The sequence below is a fragment of the Monopterus albus genome, unplaced genomic scaffold (assembly GCF_001952655.1).
Source record: "Monopterus albus unplaced genomic scaffold, M_albus_1.0 scaffold173.1, whole genome shotgun sequence".
Classification (NCBI taxonomy): domain Eukaryota; kingdom Metazoa; phylum Chordata; class Actinopteri; order Synbranchiformes; family Synbranchidae; genus Monopterus; species Monopterus albus.
In genome coordinates, this window is record NW_018128053.1 from 1,218,505 (window position 1) to 1,241,068 (window position 22,564).

At 40.1% G+C, this 22,564-nt stretch overlaps 2 protein-coding genes across 2 annotated transcripts in view; one reads left to right on the forward strand and one right to left on the reverse strand.

The window, feature by feature from the left end:
• Positions 1-59: 59 nt before the first annotated feature.
• Positions 60-12,339, reverse strand: rela (v-rel avian reticuloendotheliosis viral oncogene homolog A). Its single transcript, XM_020616319.1, has 11 exons — positions 12,148-12,339; positions 10,466-10,501; positions 10,067-10,215; positions 8,597-8,742; positions 6,461-6,552; positions 5,072-5,206; positions 4,032-4,136; positions 1,913-2,128; positions 1,680-1,760; positions 1,503-1,586; positions 60-991 (listed from the first exon to the last, which is right to left on the reverse strand). The coding sequence occupies exons 1-11, from the start codon at positions 12,152-12,154 to the stop codon at positions 141-143; spliced, it is 1,902 nt and encodes a 633-aa protein (XP_020471975.1). The 5' UTR covers positions 12,155-12,339; the 3' UTR covers positions 60-140.
• A 3,616-nt stretch (positions 12,340-15,955) lies between these two features.
• Positions 15,956-22,564, forward strand: part of LOC109969433 (serine/threonine-protein phosphatase PP1-beta catalytic subunit-like) — a 20,666-nt gene continuing 14,057 nt past the window's right edge. Inside the window, exon 1 of the mRNA XM_020616321.1 lies at positions 15,956-16,129. Coding sequence (XP_020471977.1) covers positions 15,961-16,129 — 169 coding nt within the window. The 5' untranslated portion in view covers positions 15,956-15,960. The remainder of the gene's footprint in view (positions 16,130-22,564) is intronic.

Genomic DNA, 22,564 nt, shown 5'->3' on the forward strand with positions numbered 1-22,564 from the left:
GTTTCCTCCAGCCCTTCATATTCACTTGTTTCCTTTTATGTCTTTGGCAACAATAAAAGACTTCAGAAGGCTGAAGGGGCAGTACAATGTGGTCTATGTGAATGTATAGATTAAAAAAAAAAACAACACACAGACAAACTTTAGGTTGGAGGTCCTGACACAAACCCAACTTGGCTTTCGCTGTTAAAAATGGAAATAAGGCGATCCTCATCGGCGGACATCAACTCATCAAACTCATCGAGCACTGCAGACCGCTGGTTGCTGGATGCGAGGACAACCATGTTCTCATTCTGGAGCAAGTTGACGATGCTGTTGGGGTAATTCATCCAGGTACTTCCTGGGTTGCCAGCAGGGTCAGAAGTGTTCTGGGATACTGCTCTGTTCTGGGCAGCAGTGGTGGAGCCGTGTGGGGCAGCTTGCTGACACGAAGCTTGAGCCAACATTGAGGTGCCATTTTCACCCTCATTCATGAGAGGGGGGGTCAGAAAGTCCACCAAGTCATCCATATTTAGGCTGTCCAGGGTTCCTGGGGCCTGCTCTTCAGAAAAGCTAGGGAGCTCTGGGATATCGTCCGCGAGTGGCACATCCACTCGCAACTGGGAACCCTGGAGGGGGAAGGTGCTGCTGGCCTTGGAGACTGTGCTTGCTTGGGAAGCTGCAGGCTCCTGGGTCATGCCCGAGGAAATGTTGGGGAAGAATTCATGAAGGTCCATCAAGCTGACAGTTGAGTACTCTTGGTTGGCAGTGGAGGTGGGAGTAGAGAAGGAGGAGGATGGTGCCTGGTTCATTGTGAAGCTGGACACTGGAGTGGCTTTGGGCTGGGGACCCAGGTTTAGGCTCTCCATGATCTTCCAAGTTTGGTTTGTAGTCGCAGCAGAGATAGAGGGGGAGGCCTCTACCTTGTGCTGGACTGAGAAGAGCTGGCCTGGCTGATTGAATGAGTAGGTGGGCTGGGGTTTCACTCCAATGGCAGCAGGGGGCACCACAACTCCTGGGGATACACATTACACAAACAACAAGCAATCTGAGTTATAACACTGAAAATCCCTGTAGTATAAGATCGTCTATATATTTTGAAAATGACCTAAAAATCATCAGTTTAATGTTGTATGACACTAACTTACTGTTAGGATTTTATTGGTGCATCTCCATGTTCACCAAAATACAAAAGGTGTTCATACAGCAATAATAAATTCACATATTAAATCTAGGGATTTAAGTAACAAATACATTTTTGACTAAGCCATTTATCCTCTGGTCTATAAAAGGAAATCAGAAAAATGAAAATCTTAAAATGCCTCTTTTTTTTTTATCTGACCAAGTCTAAAACCTAAATGTATTCAATTTAGAATATTAAACAAAAATGCTCTTAGACTGGAGAAGCTGAAATATTTGTCCTTGACAGAAAAACTACTATATAAAATGACTTTTGGTCCAATAAATTCACAGCCAATCTCTGCAGGGACTGAAATATGTAATATGAAAAATTTAAACTGCCTCACCAGCTTGTGCATTGATTGATGGAGGTTTGGCTGTAACCGTTCTTCTTGCTGGGCTTAGGTGCCGTCTATCTTGTGGAATGGACACTGAAATTCCAACAGACAGGGTTACATTAATTTCAACTACAAAAAACCTTTATACTATGGCAGGATGATAGAAAAGGAATCTCATCGACGTACCACTAGACAGCATAGGCCCCAGCTTCAAGCTCTGGAACATGTCTCCTGTACGCTTTCTCTTCTCACTCAGCCTGTATTCATCTACAGGGAACATTTTTAAAGCACATTTATATGGCTGGGTTTGTAGAGCTGATCAACAAGTTCATCCCTTGGGTATTTTGAGAAATGTTAAACATCTTTCATTAGTAACTCATACGAGATCATATAAAAAACACAGGAACATTGTGTCATACCTGGGTCAGCTGGCAGGTACTGGAAGTCCATCGGTTCGCTGACCTCGCGGTCAGAGGGGCGGCGGAGCTGCATCTTGACTCTAATGGGCTCAGCGAGGTTAGTGTCACGGTAGGGTGGTGTGCGGAACACAATGGCCACCTGCCTGTGGACATCAGCTTGAGAGAAAGTGCCCTTCCCCTCCCAGGAGTCCTGGAAGAAACGCACCTCGATGTCCTCTGTAGGGGAAAAGAAAACAGGAAATGTAAGGAGAGACTAAAGCAGAGGACTCCCCACTTAGAAGAAGAAATATCAGACATTGATTACACACAGAGGCATTTGTACTTTTACTCTTAACAGAGAGCAAGAGCTCCTAAGGCCCCAAGGGGTGTTGCATCGTTTCAGCTGCTATGCACCTCAAGGTTTCACAGCAGCTTACAAGCCTTGTAATCAGCTTCAGCTGTCAAATATCTAGAGCACTCAGAGAGCACATGTACCTCCGCCAAGGCACAACATTCACTCACATGGGTCCCTTGTGTAAAATGAAATCCAGAACAACACAAAGTGTCCTAACATCCTTGATCTGAATCAGCTCTGGATCATCTTTTAGGGTATGATAGGCAATTATACTGTGCATCTAACTTGAACATTTCAGGGTTCTATCTTCATCATAGGCCAAGCTATGGCTGACAGTATGCATTAAATGGGGTTTTTAAATATCAACTTTAAACCGCTGTCAGATGTGGAATCCGGAAAGTTTAAAGAGTAGGACTTTATCAGCAGAAAACTGTTAAGGTGAATCTCATGATCTACCACAACATTAAGATATACCTTTAGCTTTTAAAAAATAATTAAACAATTTTCAAACTCATTACATGGATATAGCAACCACAGAAACACAGTGGTCAGCAGTTACAGTCACTCTACACCCAAATTGCACGTTGGTGATGTATTAGAAAACTGGGAAAATGAGAAGTGGACATCAGAATAGAGGAAGAAAGCTTCAAGTTTATGATAAAGGTCATGGTGATAACATGACTACTATGCACTGCATTATTCAGTTCAATTCAGTCTTATCTGTATAGCGCCAAATCACAACAAAAGTTGTCTCAGGACACTTTACAAAGTAAGGTCTAGACCAGGGGTGGGCAAACTTTTTGACTCGTGGGCCACAATGGGTTCTAAAAAAAAAAACTAATGGAAGAAACCTCTGACAGACCCCGGCTCTTGGTGAGTGGCCTTCTGCCTCGACCGGTTGGGGTAAGTGGATAGTGGTGAGAGAAAGAAAAGAAAAGCAACGAGACACAACAACAATCAAACACTGGGCAGCTTGATGTGGTAGGTGACTGCTCATCACAAATGTTGAGCATTACAACCAACAGATACTGTGGCTGAAATACTCCTCTTACTGTGGCAAACCTCATGTGCAACGGTGGCAGTGGCCAAAAACATTAATTCTCAGTGGGTTCATCACTACCAGAGACACCTATCACATTATTGTATGAGAACGTGTGAAGTTTGCTAACATTAGCCACCATAAGCTAGTGGTCATGCCAGACCTTGCTAACAATATTGCTATGTTGCAATGTGATATAATATTTATTCCTCAGTAGGAAAACATTCCTTCGGTTAGGTAAAGACTCGTCTGGTCCATTTTGTTTGTGATGGCAAAGACCCCATCTTTTTATTATGTCACAACCTTGTTAAGTCAGCACTTGTGTCACTCACAGTTCTGTCCTTTCAACTGTAAAGAAGGAAACTGGACTATGAATGTCAGTGTAATTTATGGGGTTATCTACTGTATTTAATCATCTCCTCTAAAAAGGATATAGAAACAGTGCAAAAATGAATCTCTAGGTAATCATCAGTACAGTTTATTGTGGAAGCCAGGGTTCTAGTCTGAGATGACTTACTCAAAATAACTCACACTGAGATCTTGTGGGTGTGAACAGTTGACACCTTTTCTGCTCCAGACAGGCTGCATGCTTCACATCTGCTTTGTGTTTATACTGTATTAATGGATCGTTAAATATTGTATGAAAGTCAGATGTGACTGACTTTCAGTATTGTTTCTAAAAAAAACAGTAGGGCCCTTGCTGAAACTGAGGCAAAGTGGCAGAATAACATGAAAGATTATTGTACCTTTTTGTACTTTATCACACAACAGAAAGATTTCATCCCCTCCTTTGCAGCTTCCAGAGTTGCGGTTGACTCGGCAGATCTTCAGCTCAGCTGTGTTTGGGGCCCCTGCAACACAGGAAAAGGATTAATAAACATATACATTTAATGCCAAAGCTAAAGATTATTACCTGCTACATGCAGAGAAATTTGGCAGACAAATCAATGCTACAAGCAAGAAGCAGCCAAACAATCAAGTTGTTTCAGATGTGTAATTGCAAAGTCTTTTGCTTACCCCATTACAACCTGATTCTTACTGACTGGACATTTTTATAAGCTTTGATTATGTACATACTGTACTTTTTCTGTTTTGAATTTCACCACAGGGAGGTGATATGGCATAACAAATCTGAATAATTTACACTGAGCAACGATTGTGGAGATTACAAAAACATTCTCTACTGTGCAAAACGTGGAAACGTCTCGATGACACAGGCACACTAAACCACTAAATACATTTCAAATGCACAACAACATACAGAAAATGTCTAAATGTTTTCAGGTAAAATTCAGGTGCTGAATTTCCCCAAAGGGATCAAGAATAAAATCTAGTGTTGTGAACATTATACAGCATTTAGACAGACTTGTCAGAAATTTCTTATAAAAACAGGCTCTCTATGCTCAGTGTCTCTATAAAGATCTTTGTATTAGGAAAGGTTCTGTGCAACGCAAAGAGGAACAAAGAATATTTTGACAGAATTAAAGGCTTCAGGAGATGTCGAGTGTAGACTCTATACTGTATGTGTGGCAACACAGATCTTACAAAATACATAACATTTATCTTCATGACCAAAGATCCTGGGAATAGCTCTGAACTTATGATTTTTTTTGGGGGGGGAACATGCCAATTAAAAACTGGTCAAAAGACAATGAAGAGCACTAGGTAATTACCATCAACAGCTTTTACCAAACTATATCCCTATTAGCATTTAAGAATCTGCATCAGTTCAACTTTAATATACTCTATCTGTAGTTTTGGGTGCATGTATGCATTGCCCACTTACTGTTGTCATAGATGGGCTGTGATACCACGGGCTCCAGAGGAAATGGCTCCCCTGTTGGCAGAGTTATGGAGGCCTGGAAGCAAAGTCGAACTGAATTCAGGTCAAACTCCTCCTCCCACACCTTTGCCTCGGCAACTGTAGCCAAGAAACAACAGGGAAAGGGTGGGGTGCACAATCAGGCTGCATAGCACTGACACAGCTCTGCATCCTGTGATATCTAGGCTATCAGTATTTACATACACTTCCTTTGCTTGTTTTACTATAGTCATGGCCAAAAATGTTGGCATGTCTATAAGATAACACACCACTCCTCTGAGAAAATTGTTTACTATTCTCATACTTATTTCTTTTGTTTTCATTGGAACAACACAAAAAAGCAGAGAAAAGGGCCAAATCTGATACATTCCACACAGAACTCCAGAAATGGACTGGACAGATTTACAGACACCCTCAACTTAATATTTGGTGGTACACCCTTTGGACAAATAACTGAAATCAGTCACTTCCTATAACCATCAGTGAGTTTCTTCCACCTCTCTACTGAATGTTAGACCACTCTTCCTATGCCAGCTGCTCCAGGTCTTTCAGATTTGAAGGGTTCCTTCTCCCAGCTGCTGTTTTGAGATCTCTGCACAGGAGCTCTATGGGATTTAGATCTGGACTCGGTGCTGGAAACTACAGAACTCTCCAGTTCATTATCTGAAACCATTTCTGGTGCTTTTTAAAGTCCGCTTTGAGTCATTGTCCTGCTGTAGGACCCATGACCTCTGATGATGACCCAGCTTTCTGACACTGGGCCCTGCATTGTCAGAATTCATTGGTAGTATTCAGATTTAATAATGCCATACACACAGCCAGGACATCCAGTGGCTGAAGCAGCAAAGTAACCCCAAAACATCAGTGAACCTCCACCGTGTTTAACTGTATAAAGGGACCATGTGGAATGTATCAGACTTGGCTTTTTTATGTTGTTCCAGCCATTTTCAAACTAGTTTGTTGGTCTTAAGAGTTCATTCAAGCAACAACAAAAAAACATTACTCCAAAGGTTATTGGCACTTTTGGTCATTTTTAGGAAGAATGGCTGAAGTAGTAGCAGCTGAAATTATGACATGAATATCAAATTAACTTTTAAGGCCACTGAGGGACTTTTGGTTTTAACATTTAAAATGAGATTTTATTTATTTATTTTTTACAATTTATATCAGAAATATCAGTTCTAGTTCAGTAAAACTCCAGAGAATATAAAAGTCTTTGTCTGAGTGGCACACTGAGGGACTCTCTCTCTACACAGTACAAGAGCTTTTTACACAGTGACAGATTTAAGAGAGAAAGGGCAACAACAGAAAGTGCTTTGTGTTGTGCAATCATCTGTAACCATAATGACTTACTACTGAAGGGGTTATTATTGGTTTGTAGTCTGCAAGTGATGGCCTCATTCACATCCTTCTTCTTGACACACTGTATGCCCAGGTTCTGAAAACTGAAAGTAAACACAGTCTCAAACAGAAACTACTGACGCATACCTGTACTCACGAACTCTTAGTAGTAGTATTAACATTATGGGTTCTGTATTTCTGGTGTGAACACTCACTCCATTAACCCTAGTTTTAATCTTCTTTGGACAATTTTTACTCCCATAAAAGCCATATGTGAAAATAAAGTATCATCACTATGGATCACTGACCACGTCCCAAGTTTAGAAAACTGGCGAGGAAAAATACTTCACTTTAAGTGCACCACCAAAAATATATTTTAGACAGCCAAAAGCTGATATATTTAAGATTTGTTTCTTACCAATAGGCTGTGCTTTAGTACACTCATATCCACCTTTTACACCCTAGTTTTAATAGTTTGCACTCTTCTAATGATGAGTTTTCTACATTTTTACCTTTTTAAATTAGTAGTTTGAAAGTATTTGATTTGTGTTTTCTGCTGCTGTTTTCCTTTCTTGACCTGATCGTTGAGTTAATTTAGTCATAATTTCTGTTAAACAGACCAGTGGACTTTGTATTATTTCATGACTACCAAATTCTTACTTTAAGTACTGGATGTGCTGTAGCTGTAGCTGTACTGCAGGCTCCCTTTCCACTGGCTGCATTAGTCACCATTTCACCATCTGTTCTAAAAAAAATCGGATCTTTCTATCTCCTAATGATCTCAGACCCGTTTCCAAACTCCTGTGTATTACTACAGAAAGGACAGATAATCTTACTCAAAAAAAAAGAAGCCAAGCCCGGCTTCTGAAAACATCACAGTGCTGAAACAGGACTCACCAAATCTTCTCTTAAATTGCTTCTCAACTCATATTTATTGGATGGTCTTTCAATAACTTGCACTTTAGTGCTTGAGCTCAGTTTGTTTTGTATATTGCATATATTTACTGTTTAGGTTATGACTGTATGGTTATCTGTTTTATGTGAAATATATATAAGAACAAAGCATGCACATATTTAGAGACAATCTAATTAAATTTGCATATCATTTGACTATATTTACTGTGATGTCTACAACAAATATTTCTCATTAACCTCCTCAACTTTATCTCTGCTGTCTGCCTACAACTAGAGATAAAGTGTGCTTTGTTGGGTCCAGGAGCCTTTAACAACACATATTATAATGCAGAGCTTTTATCAAACTATAAATGTCACTGTATGAAAATCCAATTACTAATTTAAACCACTACACAAACAATCTGTATCACAATTACAGCAGAAGACTGCAGTACACTGTTTGTTTGAATTTCATCACTCCTGTGAGAAGACAAACTCCAGTTTCTCTCCAGCCCGATAAACTGAAATGTCAAAGGTGCATTGCATAAGATTTGCCAGATTGTCTGATAAATCCAGTAACATGGGGCAAGACGTGATGTGTCTCAGCTATATTACCATACTACATGACACTCTCCTGCCTAATGTGCTTCTGTTGTTATTCCAGCTTCTTTGCCCTATATTTTCAAAATACGGTCCATAAATTAGCCCAACCTGCCACTTAGCAAAGGTTATAAGAAGCATTTTTCTGAAGCAGCCATTCAAACAGCCAGCCATGGAGGACCTGGCAGCAGATAAAATCTGAAGCAGTGGATGCCAGAGTAAAGAGATGGCATTGTTTTACACAGTGAAAGGGCAAAACCAGGGTTAACATCAGTTTGGCTTGTTGAGAGAGTGTTAAAAGCAACCAAAGGACTCAGATGTGTTAGCATCTAAAGTACCCAGCTACCTACAGCACTGTTTTCCTTCTCAAGAGGCAAACTCAGCTTGTCATTGGGCAATTTATGGTGTTAATGCTGTATTCATCTCCAAACCCAAGACAAAGCTGGTGACTAGGTTCACCAAGAAGACAGTAAACATCACCCCTCACAACAGGTGAAGGCTTTATCTAGGTCAGCCTCTAACAAATGCCACTTTGTTTTGGCATGAAACTGCCCTTTCCCAGATACTGACCAGTCTGATTTTGAACACAGGCACAAGATCACAACACAACATTTTTTGTGTGTGATGTCCATTCCACATGCAAACCACACTTACCTGTGTATTCGTCTCTCTTGGAGGTCAGCCTCATAGTAGCCATGTTTGCAGTCTTTCCCAACCAGTTCATGAGGGTGGGGCTTATACGGTGGGTTTTTTGTTACCAATGAAATGCGAACACGCAGGGGCCCATTGTAGTTATGCACCTGTAAGAGGAGTATTTCAAATTTTATTTTAAGGGCACTTTAGGAGGGCGGACACTTGCTCACAGTCATCTAGTTAAAAAGGGTTGATCTCGCCAACAATACACAACACTTTAACAGTATTTTAGAAAATAAAGAGTCTGTACATTTACCAACCTTGTCAGCACTTACCATTCATTACTAAAACATCCAGTTCAACTGATATTTTTAAAACATCTTCTGAAAATTAAAATAAAAGTTCAAAAACAGTATTTTGACGAAAAAAAAAAAAAACTACATCCAGATGATTTAGTCAACATTTTTTCAACATACTATGACCTGGATATATTTTGACAAACTAATCCTTATTACTCTACTTATTCGATACCTACAACAAATCACAAATGAAAAACATCTCTCCATCACACGTTTCCAAAACCCATGGCAATGTCTTCAGATGCCTTTTGTCCAAACAGCAGAACAAAACACAACGCTATTCAGTTTACTATCGCAGACGGCAAACAAAAGTAAAAGGAAAGAAAAATAATACAAATATTTCTTGATTTATTGTGTCTTGATCTATTTTGGGTACATTTACCTAATATTCTATTTGCACACTGGTTTTTGGAACCTTACAACCACCCAATATGCAGCAATTATTTCTGTGTCAATGTGCCTTAATGATCCGTTACCTGCTTGACCAAATCAACCTTACTGTATGTGTATCCACGTCCACGGATTCTTTTTCTGCCATGTTCTCAACATTACTAGTATACTAACCTTCTATGTTCTGCTACTTCATATTTTCACTTCACTACATTTCAGAAAGAAATACTGCACTACATGTATAATCATAAGACTGCAGTGATCCGTGGTAGGAAATTCAAAAGCTACCCAAAGTACTTCAAAGTATAAGCATAAAAGATAGTTAACAACAGCTCCACCCTTACCAGCTGCAACATTAAATGAACACAATTATACATCAGTAATTATACTTCAATAATTTGATATTCATTAAAGTGGACTGTGCTATTCTGCACAAGGAGTACTTTTACTTTTAGTACTCCAAGTATATTTTGATGCCAATACTTTTGTAGTTTTACATGATACCAACATCCAAAATGTTACTTATCATGCGATAACACTACTTTTATTGAAGGAAACAACGAGTACTTCTTCCACCACTGCAACTAAGTAGTTCAACAGAACATGTATAGTACGAGTATAGTGGGAGTATGGTAAAAAGTAAGAATATCATGTGCCTTGCCCACTCCAACACCTCTTATGTTATGAGAGCTGCATTAAATGGATAACAGCCAGAAAGCATGCAGCAAAAGGTTGGACTTACCTTAATGGCCGGGTGGGTCTTAGTGGTGTCATTGCTTTTCTCTCCGGGGATGCTGCCAGCTGAACGTCCCTCACACTTGTACCTAAACCTCATCCCCCTCTGCTTTGGCTGCTCGATGATCTCTATGTAGGGGTTTGCTGTTTGGACTCCTGGACAGATAAGAGAGAGATTAATGTGATTCACATGCAGTGATGTTTTATTTTGAAAACATGAAAGCACGGTGTTGAGATTGTGAAACAATGCCTGTCTACACTGCTTTACTTCTCTCAGTGTGTCAACAGAGAAATATCTCCGTCAGTTAATCATGAGTACACACAGTGCTGGGATGTGCAGTCATTAAATGTCTGCAGTCAATATTAGCACTGATTCATTAGTCATTTACAGGAAAGAGCTTCTTACCTTGGTTGAATGGGGTCAGGCCCCATCCATATACACCTGTGATGGGCAGAAACAACACAAGTCAAGCTCTTGTTTGTTAAAGAGAAAACAGCTCACCATCTAAAGCAATGATACACAGGACACAGTGGCAGTGTAGATGACAAAAAACAAAATCAGCTTCAGCACATATCTGTGGTGTGGTCTGGGTGGAAATCTACCAGACTGTGCAACGTCCAAAAAGGTCAAAGGACACCGAGATACAAGGACTTCCCAGCTAAATAAAATTACTCACCATAAACTGCCTGTCAAGCTCAGACATAGGAAGAAGTGCAGAAAAAAAAAAGCAAACAATGATTGGCAGGGTGTAACATCAGTGTCACATTACAGGCCTTGATGTGGGAACCCTCCACTGTGAGTGAAGAACAGGCAGCGCTTTAGTATCAGATTCTCGGTTAATGAATTGTTGACATTCTCAGGCAAAAGCTAGGTGTAACACAAGCTCAGGTGTCCAAGGCTCCACACAACAGCACATAAAGCTTGTTCAAAAAGTTGTGAATAGGATGCTTTCCAAGTTATAATTGGTGCTATTCACTCTCAAATAAAAAAAAAAAAGGTTTTCTTTACATTTTAGCTTTTGTCCAGCCAGTGACAAGTACAGATGTTGGAATAAGGCAAAGTAGGATTATGATATCCCTGCTTATTTATCCAGGCTGGATGTTGAGTGAAAGTTGAAAGAAAGTGAAAGTAAATACAGCACCTACCACAAGCTGGCACTCATAAATCAGTGAATAAACCATGACTCACTTTTCAATGTAAATGCCCACACAAAGGCATCGATGTGTTTTTGTGACTGTAACATACATTGTTTATTTCTTCAATATAATCATCACTTTCTATGCATATTCATAAATGAATCCTCTTTATCAGTACTGTCAATCTAGTCTGAAAAGCCTTATGAGGTAGAAAATGTGTTGGAACACAAATCTAACGATGCATTTAAAACTACATAATAAAATATGAGAATTAATTTTTTTTCTTAAACATGGCGCTTTAATAAACTAGAGTGTCACAGGTACGTGATACTAAACAGCCCTAATCTGGCCACAATACATGTAAAAATAGGGCGCGTTATTTCCATTCACTAAAACTGAGGTGGGTGTTTGCGAGCAGCAGCGGTCAATTTATAACATGGAAGATTTCTCATTGAAACGAATGCTATCTGATGGGTCATATGGCAGCTGAAGAGAAATCATCTACAACCACCGGCAAACTTTTAACATGCGATTCATACACCGTACATTTCCACAAATCTGCAGATAAACACTAAATGCTCAGATTCCTGAACGACATACGGTCTTCGTGTCTCTACAGGGCAACTCATCAGGTGGACCTAACCCAACAGGCCTCTTAGCAGCTCTTAGCATTATTTGATCTGCCCAAGTTAGCTACATACACAGGAATACATTCAAACAGTTTGACATGAATTTTAATCAGATCTCGCACCGATATCCAATAAAACAACACACTAAGCTAAACTTCCTTCTGTATGTTAGCTTACTACCCGGGGACAGCAGAATACTCCTGTTAGCGCAAAACCCGACGGTAGCGGGGCTTTCCCTTCTCCGCAAAACAACTCCCTGTACGGTTTCACCTCCAGTCTCTGAACTGAGTACACAGGCCGAGCAAATAAAACCATCTCTTACCAGCCATGGCTGTGTCCAAAATACGCTTATACTCCTCCGTCTACAACCTTGTTTGTCTGTAGTGTGTTTTTGTTTTTCAGGTTAAAAAGATGCTGTAAACACACGACAGCGGGACTCCTAAATACTTCTTGACAGAGCTTCTCCGAGCGTCCTTCGCTCCACCCACACTGTGCACGACAGATAGTAAAACTATCGCAGGTACAATTCGCAGTATCCGGTAAGAACGGCGCAAAAATACTTCACCACGAATAATTGTTGATATGCTTTCGAAATCAACATGATGACTTGATTTTATCACGTTGCAATGTTGTTTTCCAATTAATTCTAATTAATGCCTACGTATTTTAAGTAGCCTAGTTTTTACTGTTGTTGTCACAAATGGTTACACCCGAACACCAAAAAGAGAACAAATAACAAAACAATAGCGTCATAGTCCTGCCAATAATTTAAACCAGTGCACTATTTGATTGCATTAAGATGTTTTATGGTTTGTGTCTCATTGTGTATCATTTTTTGAGTCCTTTGCCACAAGTTTTGCCAATGAAATATGCCGAATAACGATAGTCATGACAGTGTGCAGACAATTGTAAAAAATATTTCTCTGATTACCAAAACAGTTGGAACTAATTTTAATTTAAGGAATACAAATGTAAAAATCAAACTGTACCTTTTATAAACAACCGCAATGAAACCTGTTCCAGTTTTCCTTTCTTTTTTTTTTTTAATTTCCCCTTAGTTTTGTAGCTCTGTATCTTTTTTTTTTCATTTTTTTGTCAATGTTAAAGCACATTATCAATACATGTATCAAATGTAATTTACGCCTTTACATAATAATAATAAAAATAATAAATGTGTGCTAAAATATTAGCTGAATGATAAAGATTACAAATAGTATGCTACTATTTTGAAGGGAGACGATGTCTGTTTCCGGTGCCGTGCTCTGACTAGCTTGATACAGCTAAACCTCTGTGGCTTCTGAATTGCAACTTGCTACTACCCACTCAGTGCGGAAATACCCAGATGACGCACTTGAAAGGAACAGAAAAATACGTTTTGAGTGGGAGAGGCAATAACATAACTTCTGGCTTTAGTCATAACCTGGAAGAGAGCTTAGCTCTCTTACCTTTTCTTCTCTGGGTTTTCTTCTGTAAACAAACTCCTTAAAGTAGAACACACAACTGTAACCCAATTCAGCTTTTAAGTTTTTATGGTATCTTAAAACAGTCACACGTTGACTTAGACTAGCTACACATTTCCATCCGGGTGGTGGCCCACACAGAAAAATCACTGTTCCAGGTTTTAACACTGTCAAGGCAGTAACGTCTTCTGTTTCTTCATATCTGTTATTACTTGTTCATTATTGTAGTTGTTCAACTAAAGAACACTGAATCCTATTATTTAAACTCTAAACAATCATTAAAATGGGTGATTAAAAACTTCACAAAGCACTGGCAAAATTCCGACATATCCTGACCAGGAGATGGCGCTGAATAAATGAGGATCATGTCCTGTGTAAACATCTATGATCATGATCTGCTGTAATTGCAATTCTGGGCGTTCGTCCCTTCTTGAGACTGGGCCTTAATCGTGTATTTTTTAAAATCTTTTTTATTCACAGTTCCCTTCGCTTCAAATGTATTTTAACAGGTTTATAAATACATTCATGTCTGCACAGATTATCATTCTCATGGTGATCAGAAATCATAGAAACCTAAATATTAAATTGTTTGAAAAAGTTGAGAACTGAATTTATTTCAGTTTTTTATTTTTATTTTTTTAAGCAGCCACAATAACCTTGTTGCAAAGGCTGTGGCAAAGCTGGTGCCTTCATGCACTGTCGGAAATCACAAGTACTTTTTGAGAAAATAACAACAAAATGGCGCAGAAAGCCAAGGGGAATGGAACTGACCATTCCACTGACTGGGCTGAATTCCCATCTTGTGTCATTTAGGTGCCCCAGTTTCGTCTCTGGGTCTTAAGTAACACAGCTGTAGGTCCGTTCGTAAGTTTCAAATGCTGAGCACACAGCTAATGGCGTCCTTTTAGATAAACAACCTTTTTTGAAAAGTTGGAAATTTTTATGATTTTGCGTGCATCTTTGTTATTCTGCAAACATCCATCCATAAACAGAGGTGAACTCAGGTAATTTGGGACATCAGGTAAAATGAGACAAAGACTTGACATCTTGGGCTTCCTAAATATTAGCAGCCATTAAACAGTCAGTGATCACCATACATTTACATGAACCAACCAATATGAATGGTCTGAGATAACTAGTGGTAAGAGGAAAATTTCAAAAAGTCACTGGTCCCAGAACTTGCAAATGAAGTCCTGTGGCATGCTGATGTTCACTTTCTGGTACTGCAGTTAAAACAATAAGGTTATAACACAAAAAATGGATACAGGATGTGGCGTTGTATTAATAGTTTGAACTGTAATCAAAATATTTAACAATACACTTTATTTTTTATGGAAAAAGGATTTTGAGTGAGTGACCCATGCATCAGCAAAACTGAGACAAATAATTCATCTACAACAAAACATTTTTCTGCAGCGAAATCTGCATGTTTCTAGACTACCAGTCCCATAAAATCATGAGTTACTATGCTATTGTGTCATATCACAGACATTTTTAGTATTTTGGCCATTTAAAAATAATAAAAATGATTCTGTGAGTATGTGTTAGCAATAAAGATGCTGTGAGTACATGTCAGCCACAAAAGAGCACCAATTACATATATTCAAAGCAAAACCTTTAAAAATCAAGTTAACTATAAAAAACAAACAAATGTGCATCCCTGGATATATGTAAAATATCTTACAGAGACAAAATGACCACAAAGCACAAGCAATGTGGGACCTGGTTCCCCGAGAGCTGTGGTGAAGACAACGGGATCCTGGATAATGCTGGATATGTTTACAGAGAATATTTAGAGGGGTGAAGATTTAGGCAATTATTGTTGAGATTTGTATATGTTTTAATTAATTTAAGTTAATTCATTGGATGTTTACAACAAGGGTGATGTGACAATTGCTCAACTCCTTACAGACCCGGTTAACCTGTAAACTTTAATGTTTTAATAGTAATTTAATGAATTAATGACAGAAATTATCAATGCATTTAACAATTTAAAAATCAAAAAATCATGAAATACAATTGTTCTTCAATTAAGCTCAATTGTTTAGTCGATTTCTTTTTAACTGTTACTGACTGTACCAGCAAGTAGTCGTTTTAAAGACCAAAGTATTGTTTGAATTTGGATTCATTTAGTGGGCCTATTGTTAATGCTAATGATTAATCTGCACTTTAGATGTTTATTTAAATGCAGGACTTCTTCCGTGGTGTTGTTAGTTTTACCTAAAGCGATGGCTGCATCTCACATGCACAGAGAACATACAGCCTAGGGCCCATTCAGAAATCTGCTATATGTCATTTGGAAATTGTCAGCATACTAATGTAATTTATTTAGCCTACTGTTTTAATATGACAAACTCCATCTGCTGAAGAAGACTGAGATCCCATTGAAAGCACCGGGAAAGAACCTAGGCTAGGCTAGTAAGTGGAGCGAATGGCAGGCAATTGCCGATATCTTAAATTATAGTTTTGTCATAAATACATTGCAGATATATTAAATCTAAGTCCTGTCCACCTTTTTAAATGAATCAAGTTTTCCGTCAAACGATGAAGAGCATTACCTATCACTCTATGAAAAGGGAAGCACCTTTACTGTGCACAAAGAGCTGTTGCCCTTTCTCTGTTTTCTGTGATAGGAGCTATGGTGTCCGAGGGCCGCTGAGGCAGCGCGGTCCTAAATGGGAGGGCCTGGATGGGAAGAGAGGGTGACGATGGGCTTCAGTGACGTCACGCGCTGCGTCGATAACCATTCCGCCTGCTCCAGACTGCGGCGGGCAGAGTGGCTTGTAACAGAAATGGCGGAGGGGGAGTTGGACGTCGATTCTTTGATTTCCAGGCTTTTAGAAGGTGAGATTACAGATATTGTACCATCATATTATCCAGTTGGTTTGGCTTTAGTCCTTAAGGGTTATTTAGGTGTCGTTTTGAATCGAGTCAACAAGAAGAAGGCCCGATTTACTTGCAAGCATAGCCCGGGTTTTAGTGAACACGGCTACTAGTCCCGTCTGTCGAAATTACAGGCACACCTTTAGTTAGTCGACGCCTCTCTTTCTGGTGTCTTTTTTTAAGATGAGGTTAGTTATGTATATAATAAAAGTTGAGGTTATTTTCGTAAAGTAAATTTTGAGTGTTAAAGTGTGGGCTGATGGTTAAGTGGTAACAAAGTTGTAGCTGGAGTATTGTTGTTTGTACCCGGCAGGTCCGGTAATGGAGGGAACGTTGGACCAACCTTAACTGGTGCAACTTATTGTTGCGATCCTAGTTACACGGTTAGTGGTGCCATCACTTTGACATGTAGCGTACAAAACACCAGCGTAGCTGCCTCCACAACCTAAAACCCACTATCACAGGCTGTTCCTATATTACCACAAGCTTTTTACAACCAAATACACCAAAGTGGGCGGTAGGTTGTGGTGCAGTCCTAAAAGCGGACATTTCTTTTTAAAGCATTAAAACAAAGTGTAGCTTGGTGAATCAAGTATGCCGACAGTTTCAACACAATCTATGCTCTGAAGACATGTTTGAAATTTTTGTTCTAACGTGTTTCTAGGAGGTTAGCTTCTAATCAGGAGATAAAATACCAAGTTTTCAAATGGGGTTTGGCCTAGGAACCTCTCAGCTGAACAAAGAGGCACGTCACAGGGTTGTGGTGTTTATATGCGAATTTTGCTGAATGGTCATGTTTACACAAGCCGCAGGCCTTGATAATTTTTCACTTTAAATAAACCTGCAGAGTTTGTACCTTGTAACTATTTTAAGTAACCTTTGGTTTCTAAAACCCCAGGTATTTTGTAATCCCTAAGCCAGTGTTTTAAATGAAGTTTTAAAGTTTCCTTTACTTCTGTTAAACGGAACAAGGTTTTACATCAGTGCAGCTGCTGATACACTGTCTACTGAGCTTAATTATACATCAGCCATAGAAGAAGAAGCTTTCCTACTGAGCTTAATTATCATACATCAGCCATAGAAGAAGAAGCTTTTCCAGGTTTAACTGTGTCTATAATGCAATTCTGTCTACTCAGGAAGTTAATCAGGTTTGCTTTTCTTAATGCTGATAGTTTGAGTCTGTCACTGCACAAAGGTTAACATTTGAACTACAGAGAAAGTGTTGGTGTTACCCCTGCACCATTGTTTTGTGTTGGTTATCAGTGGATGACTTTCTTAGCAGTGCTAAATAAGAGATCCTGGCACAGATGAGCTGATCTGAGACCGTGTTCCCTTGGTGTCTTCAGTAAATATGTTGACATGTAGCCCAGGCAGTGGGCTCTCTCTCTCTCTCTCTCTCTCTCTTTCTCACACACACACAGATTCATTGTGATGAAAATCACACAGAAACATTGTTTATCGGCTAATCTAATGGTCTGGATTGATTAGGACTGGTTACATAATAGTGCTTGTTGGCTCTTTGTGTGTGTGTTCTTGTACTTGCTGCTGAAGACTAAACAAAGTATTTTTTGCTACAGAGTGAAGACATTTTGACTGGTCCTCATTTTCTGAAACACCTTTTTGAAGGTTAAGACTTGGCTTTAGGGTTCAGGTTAGGTGTTAGGCATTTAGTTCTGATGGTTAAGGTTACAGTAAGGAGCTAGGGAATGAATTATGTCAATGAGTGGCTTCACAAAAATAGAAGTACGTGTGTGTGTGTATGTCAGCTCTATGGTAACAGCAGTGTGAGTCTGCATTGTCAGCTGGGCATGGCGATGCTGGAGCTAGTTAGCTGGCTTTGAATTTAGATTTTTTTTTTAATGCAGTGACCAGAAAACCTCACTGGAGGAAATTGGAGGGATCTGGTCCTAAAGGCTTCCAGATGTGAGCTGCAATATAGTGTATCCATCCATCCATCCATCCATCTCCTGTCAGCCACTTTCTCTCTCCATCTCCAGGTAGTTTATATTCAGCTGGATCAGAACCACAGTTTAATCAGTTTTAATGTCAAAAATGTATGTTTAGATGATTGTTTAGTGTTAATTGTTGTTCTTAGCTAAAGGGCTGGATAACCATGTCCCTGTCCCTTAATTACACCTGCAAGCACAGATGTGCTTGAGAAAATGTTCTCCGTGTTCTGCTTGCAGCTTTGAAACATGGTCTTCATTAGCAGAAGAGGGATTGTAGATGTTCAAGTCTTTTCATGTTGGGTGAGGTTAGTTTACATAAACAACTGTTTGATCAACATAGGGCTGCTGGTTAATCATTTTCTTTATCAGTTCATCTATTTTCTGATCAGCTACCAACTATAATATCTGAGGAAAGACCTTACCATAGTCATTGCATCAGGTGCAAGAGGTGACTGTTCAGCAACTAAGATGATACTAGTCTCACTCCTGAAGACATATTTGGGCCCTACACAGGAGGACATACAAAGGCCCACACTCAAACTCTTCCTGTGTCGGCTTATACAGGCTACATTTTATTTTAAGACTTGACCTTTCAGCAACACAAAGCCCCCTCACAGGCCTGTCCTTCTTGATGAAACCTTGATACCCCTCATCTTGGTTTACTTAACTAGATTACATCCACAGCCCGCTTTCATTTAGACGTCTACTAAGCGGCCTGTCAGTGGCTTTCTCCTGACATGAAATACAAGAAGCTCACAATGTTTTCACTTTGCGGCACCAGGGCCTCATTTCTTCCTCACTGCAGGAATAAAGGAACTTTTCCATATGGCGTGAAGGGCTTTCCTTAACCACTGGAGCAGGAGGTTTTTTGCTGCGCTCCGGTGCCAGGCAGGAGCAGACATACTTGTACACACAGACACACCAGTGGAGAGCTCTCTGATCTCTTATTAAATGTCAACAGGCACAGCTGTCCCCTGTAGAAATGACCCCCCCCCCCTTGTGGCGACACATACATGGGGGGTGGGGTGGGGTTGTTGGAAGGGCAGTAATCTAGTACAGTAGAGATGAAACTCAGTTCTTCTTTGTACCACTGCTGTAGGACTTTGCTTGCGTACAGGGATGTTGGGATTATTCTTAGGGTGCTACAAGTGGTATTTTGTATTTGTTTTTCTAGCCTACGTGGCTAAAACATTTTTATTTTAATCAAATAAACTTTATTCTCTGTAACAGAAAAGTGGAAGATGTGCAGTGCTTAAGAGACAAACTAATTTAAGATACATTTCTTGTGTATTCATGATGTAGTAAGTGCATACATAAACAGGAAGTACTTAAAACAATGTGTATTTTATTTCTCTCTATTTCTTTGCGTGACTTGCTTTAATTTAGGTTAGAGCTGGGCGATTACTTGAAACTTATTTTTGGCTTCCAAAACAATTATGTAGACAAAATAACTGAGCTAAAACAATTATTGTGCCACATTCCATTTCGCAATGATACTCTTGTCTTGTCTTGTGTTATAAATCCAGCACACCGCTTCAGCACAAGCATGTTTTGCTCGCATCAGGTGAAGTTAAGCTAAAACTGTAAAATGAGAGCGAGAGAGGCCTGTGTCATGGTGAGTCCAGCACATTCTTTAGGTTATGACAACAATAGGCTATTTATTAGCCTGAAGTGATCAAGTTTATTTGTAAAATAAATACAGATTATTGGCCTAAGTAAGTTCCTCTGAACTGTCAATCACAATTAGGCGCACAGTCAGCTGACTAAGATGTCCAGATTCATACAAATATCAAATACGTTTGACATAAAATGTATGTTGCTCAGTTTTCACATGCTCTAAGATTTTCACCTCTGCATCAGTGTTGTTGCCCTCGCCTGCATTTAATACTGATGTGTTCCTGTAGAACTGCAAACAAACCTGTTCACTGACACTGTGCATTTACTACATGTTAATCCAGTCAGAATCAAGAATTATTCATTTGTGTGCCATGGTATTATTCCTGTAACTCGTTCTTTTAAAAATGTGAGAACAGCCACAGTTTTCATCCAACAGCAGGGTCGATGTTACCACGCTGGTGTGTGCACAGGTGGTCATTTGGTCAAGTGGTTTGTTTTTATTAAGTTATTTGATCATATAAGCAGGAAGTGATGATGCATCATCCACCTTTACAGAGGCAGGCATACATCAGCAGTTTGTTTTTATCTACAACACAAGAGCAGTGTTTGTGGATTGCTCTGAAAATGAAAATGAAACCCAGTCTTTTGGCTTTGCCTAGAGGAAAAGGTGCAGCTTCAAATGTGCCAGCCACAGTCTCTGGATACCCAAAGACACATAGTGTGAATGTGTCCTTCAGCAGTTGTTTGCTGGGGCGGTGAGGGGTTGACAGGCGTTGTCCAGCTGACTGAATGACAACATGGTTTACCATCCGTGGAGCCTCCTCATTGTGCAGGCGTCTGGCCTCTGTGGGTTCCTTTGTCACTGTGACTTATTTGTTGTCATTTGCTAGTCTGGTGAGTCAAAGGGTGATCAACACAGTGATGTAGAGGTATGGCATTTATATGTCAGTGGTTGTGTCTGGGTGTTAATATTATGCATTCAGTTTGCCTGGTAAATGTTGCTCATGAACATATCAGTTGTTCAGTTCCGTCACTGGTTCCACTGCAGTATCACGGGAACATGACGCCTCTTGGCTTCATGGCATCGGTGGCTGCATGCACATTAGGAATCTGTATCTCTAAAAGCACCAGCATTTATTCCCAGTGCAAACGGGATCCTGACTCTATCATCCCGCATGTATTCTTGACTTAAGTTATTTAGGTGTGCAATCCTCAGGGTGTGATGTCCTGTGATGGTGCAAAGAAACCAGTACAGTGACAGTCACGTTACACAGTACTGCATAACAAATCAGTCAGTCGTCTGCTGTTTTGAATGATTTTCAGTAGCATTTTTACTATGGTGGGTTACAATTGATATTGCATTTCTTTTTGCAGGATTCATAGCAATCCTTCGGTCACAGCGGGCAGCAGCAGCATGCCTCAACAAGACTCCCCATTTCCTTCCTCCCCTGTTTGTTTGTGTATAGTTTATCAAACCAACCTTGTGTTTTCCTGTTTGCTTGCTTTCCCCGCCTGCCTCTCCTCCTTCTCATTAGTGTTTACTGGCTCTGCACTGTGATCCAGCAAAGCAGCTATTACAGGCTCCAGCTTTCCCAACATGCCCATGCTAAGCCCACGCTGGTCCGGGCTTTAACAACAACAGGCCCTCTGTCTGGCCTGCCAGCACAGGTGGCCTGTAGGCCTTATGTGGCGCAGTCAACACCATGGCCCCATACATCAGTCGGCCTGAGAGGGCCGGCGTGGAAAGTTACACTTCATAGTCATTTTGTCTCTTTGGTTTATGGGTAAAGAAGGTAGCCAGACTGATGTACACAGTACCCAGTGTGGGTACTTAAACTCTCCTTGAGAGCACGTCACTGCTTAGGAACTGTGCAGGAATGGAGTTGTCACTGACTATTGAACTGGAGCTTTTAGACAGTCTGCACCCACTTCTCCACTGTACTGTGAAAACTCCCCATAGTCTCATAGAGCTGTTTGTAGTCCTGGACGTCCATTAGCAGCAGCAGTAGTAGTAGGAAAACGATGCTGGAACGCAGTATGAAAGCAGCACTTGTGAAATATAGAATTGTCTAATCAGCCGCCATAAGTAGCTGATCCTGTCACACCCAATAAGTCTGTGGCAGTAAAACCATGGAGTGTTGATTGTTGCTCTAATGTTGATTAGAGTGTTTACCATTTAAGAGGGTGTGTGAGAGGTGGTGGCAGGTCTCCAGCCTGAAAAAAGTACATGTTGTTGAGTTAGGTTTCTCACTTGTGACTCTTTTAGGAGTGTTTTTGTCCTCTGCAAGTAAGATGTCAAATGAAAGTAACTTTTTTCTGGATTGAATCATAATATACAGCAGTTTCTAATTCGCCTTTAGGCATTTGTTCTGTGCTTTCTTACTACATTTTAACATCCTGTTTAATTTTGCCGGGCGTGGAGAACTGTTGCTGTGTTGTGTTGTGTTCAGGCTGCTGCCATGGCACAGTGTTATGAAAACAACAATGGTGGAGCCTGTGAGGCGGGGAGCATTCACCCCGTGGCACCAAACGTGGCACAAACCTCACCAAGGCTTTTCAGCTGCCCAGCTAGGATTTTCAGTAAACCCTTGCTCCCTTCTGTCTGTTCACGCCCTCACATCTCCCTCCTCCAGCTTCATTTTTTCTTTTTTCTTTTTTTCTCTCTTCCCCAGCTCTCCTACTTTCTGTCTCTATCCATGCCTCCTGTTTATTTCTCCCTCAGTATCTCCTCTCAATTTCATCCTTTCTTCAGCCCCACAAAGGCGACGATTCACCCGTGGCGCTTGAAATGGAACAAAACGACCTCTGGAAATGCAAAGCCTGCACAGGA

Coding starts and splice junctions, on each gene's coding strand:
- rela (XM_020616319.1), bottom strand. Junction 6,553..8,596: donor CAAGAGAGACGAATACACAG/GTAAGTGTGGTT, acceptor GTTTACTTTCAG/TTTTCAGAACCTGGGCATAC. Junction 1,587..1,679: donor GGGGCCTATGCTGTCTAGTG/GTACGTCGATGA, acceptor TTGGAATTTCAG/TGTCCATTCCACAAGATAGA.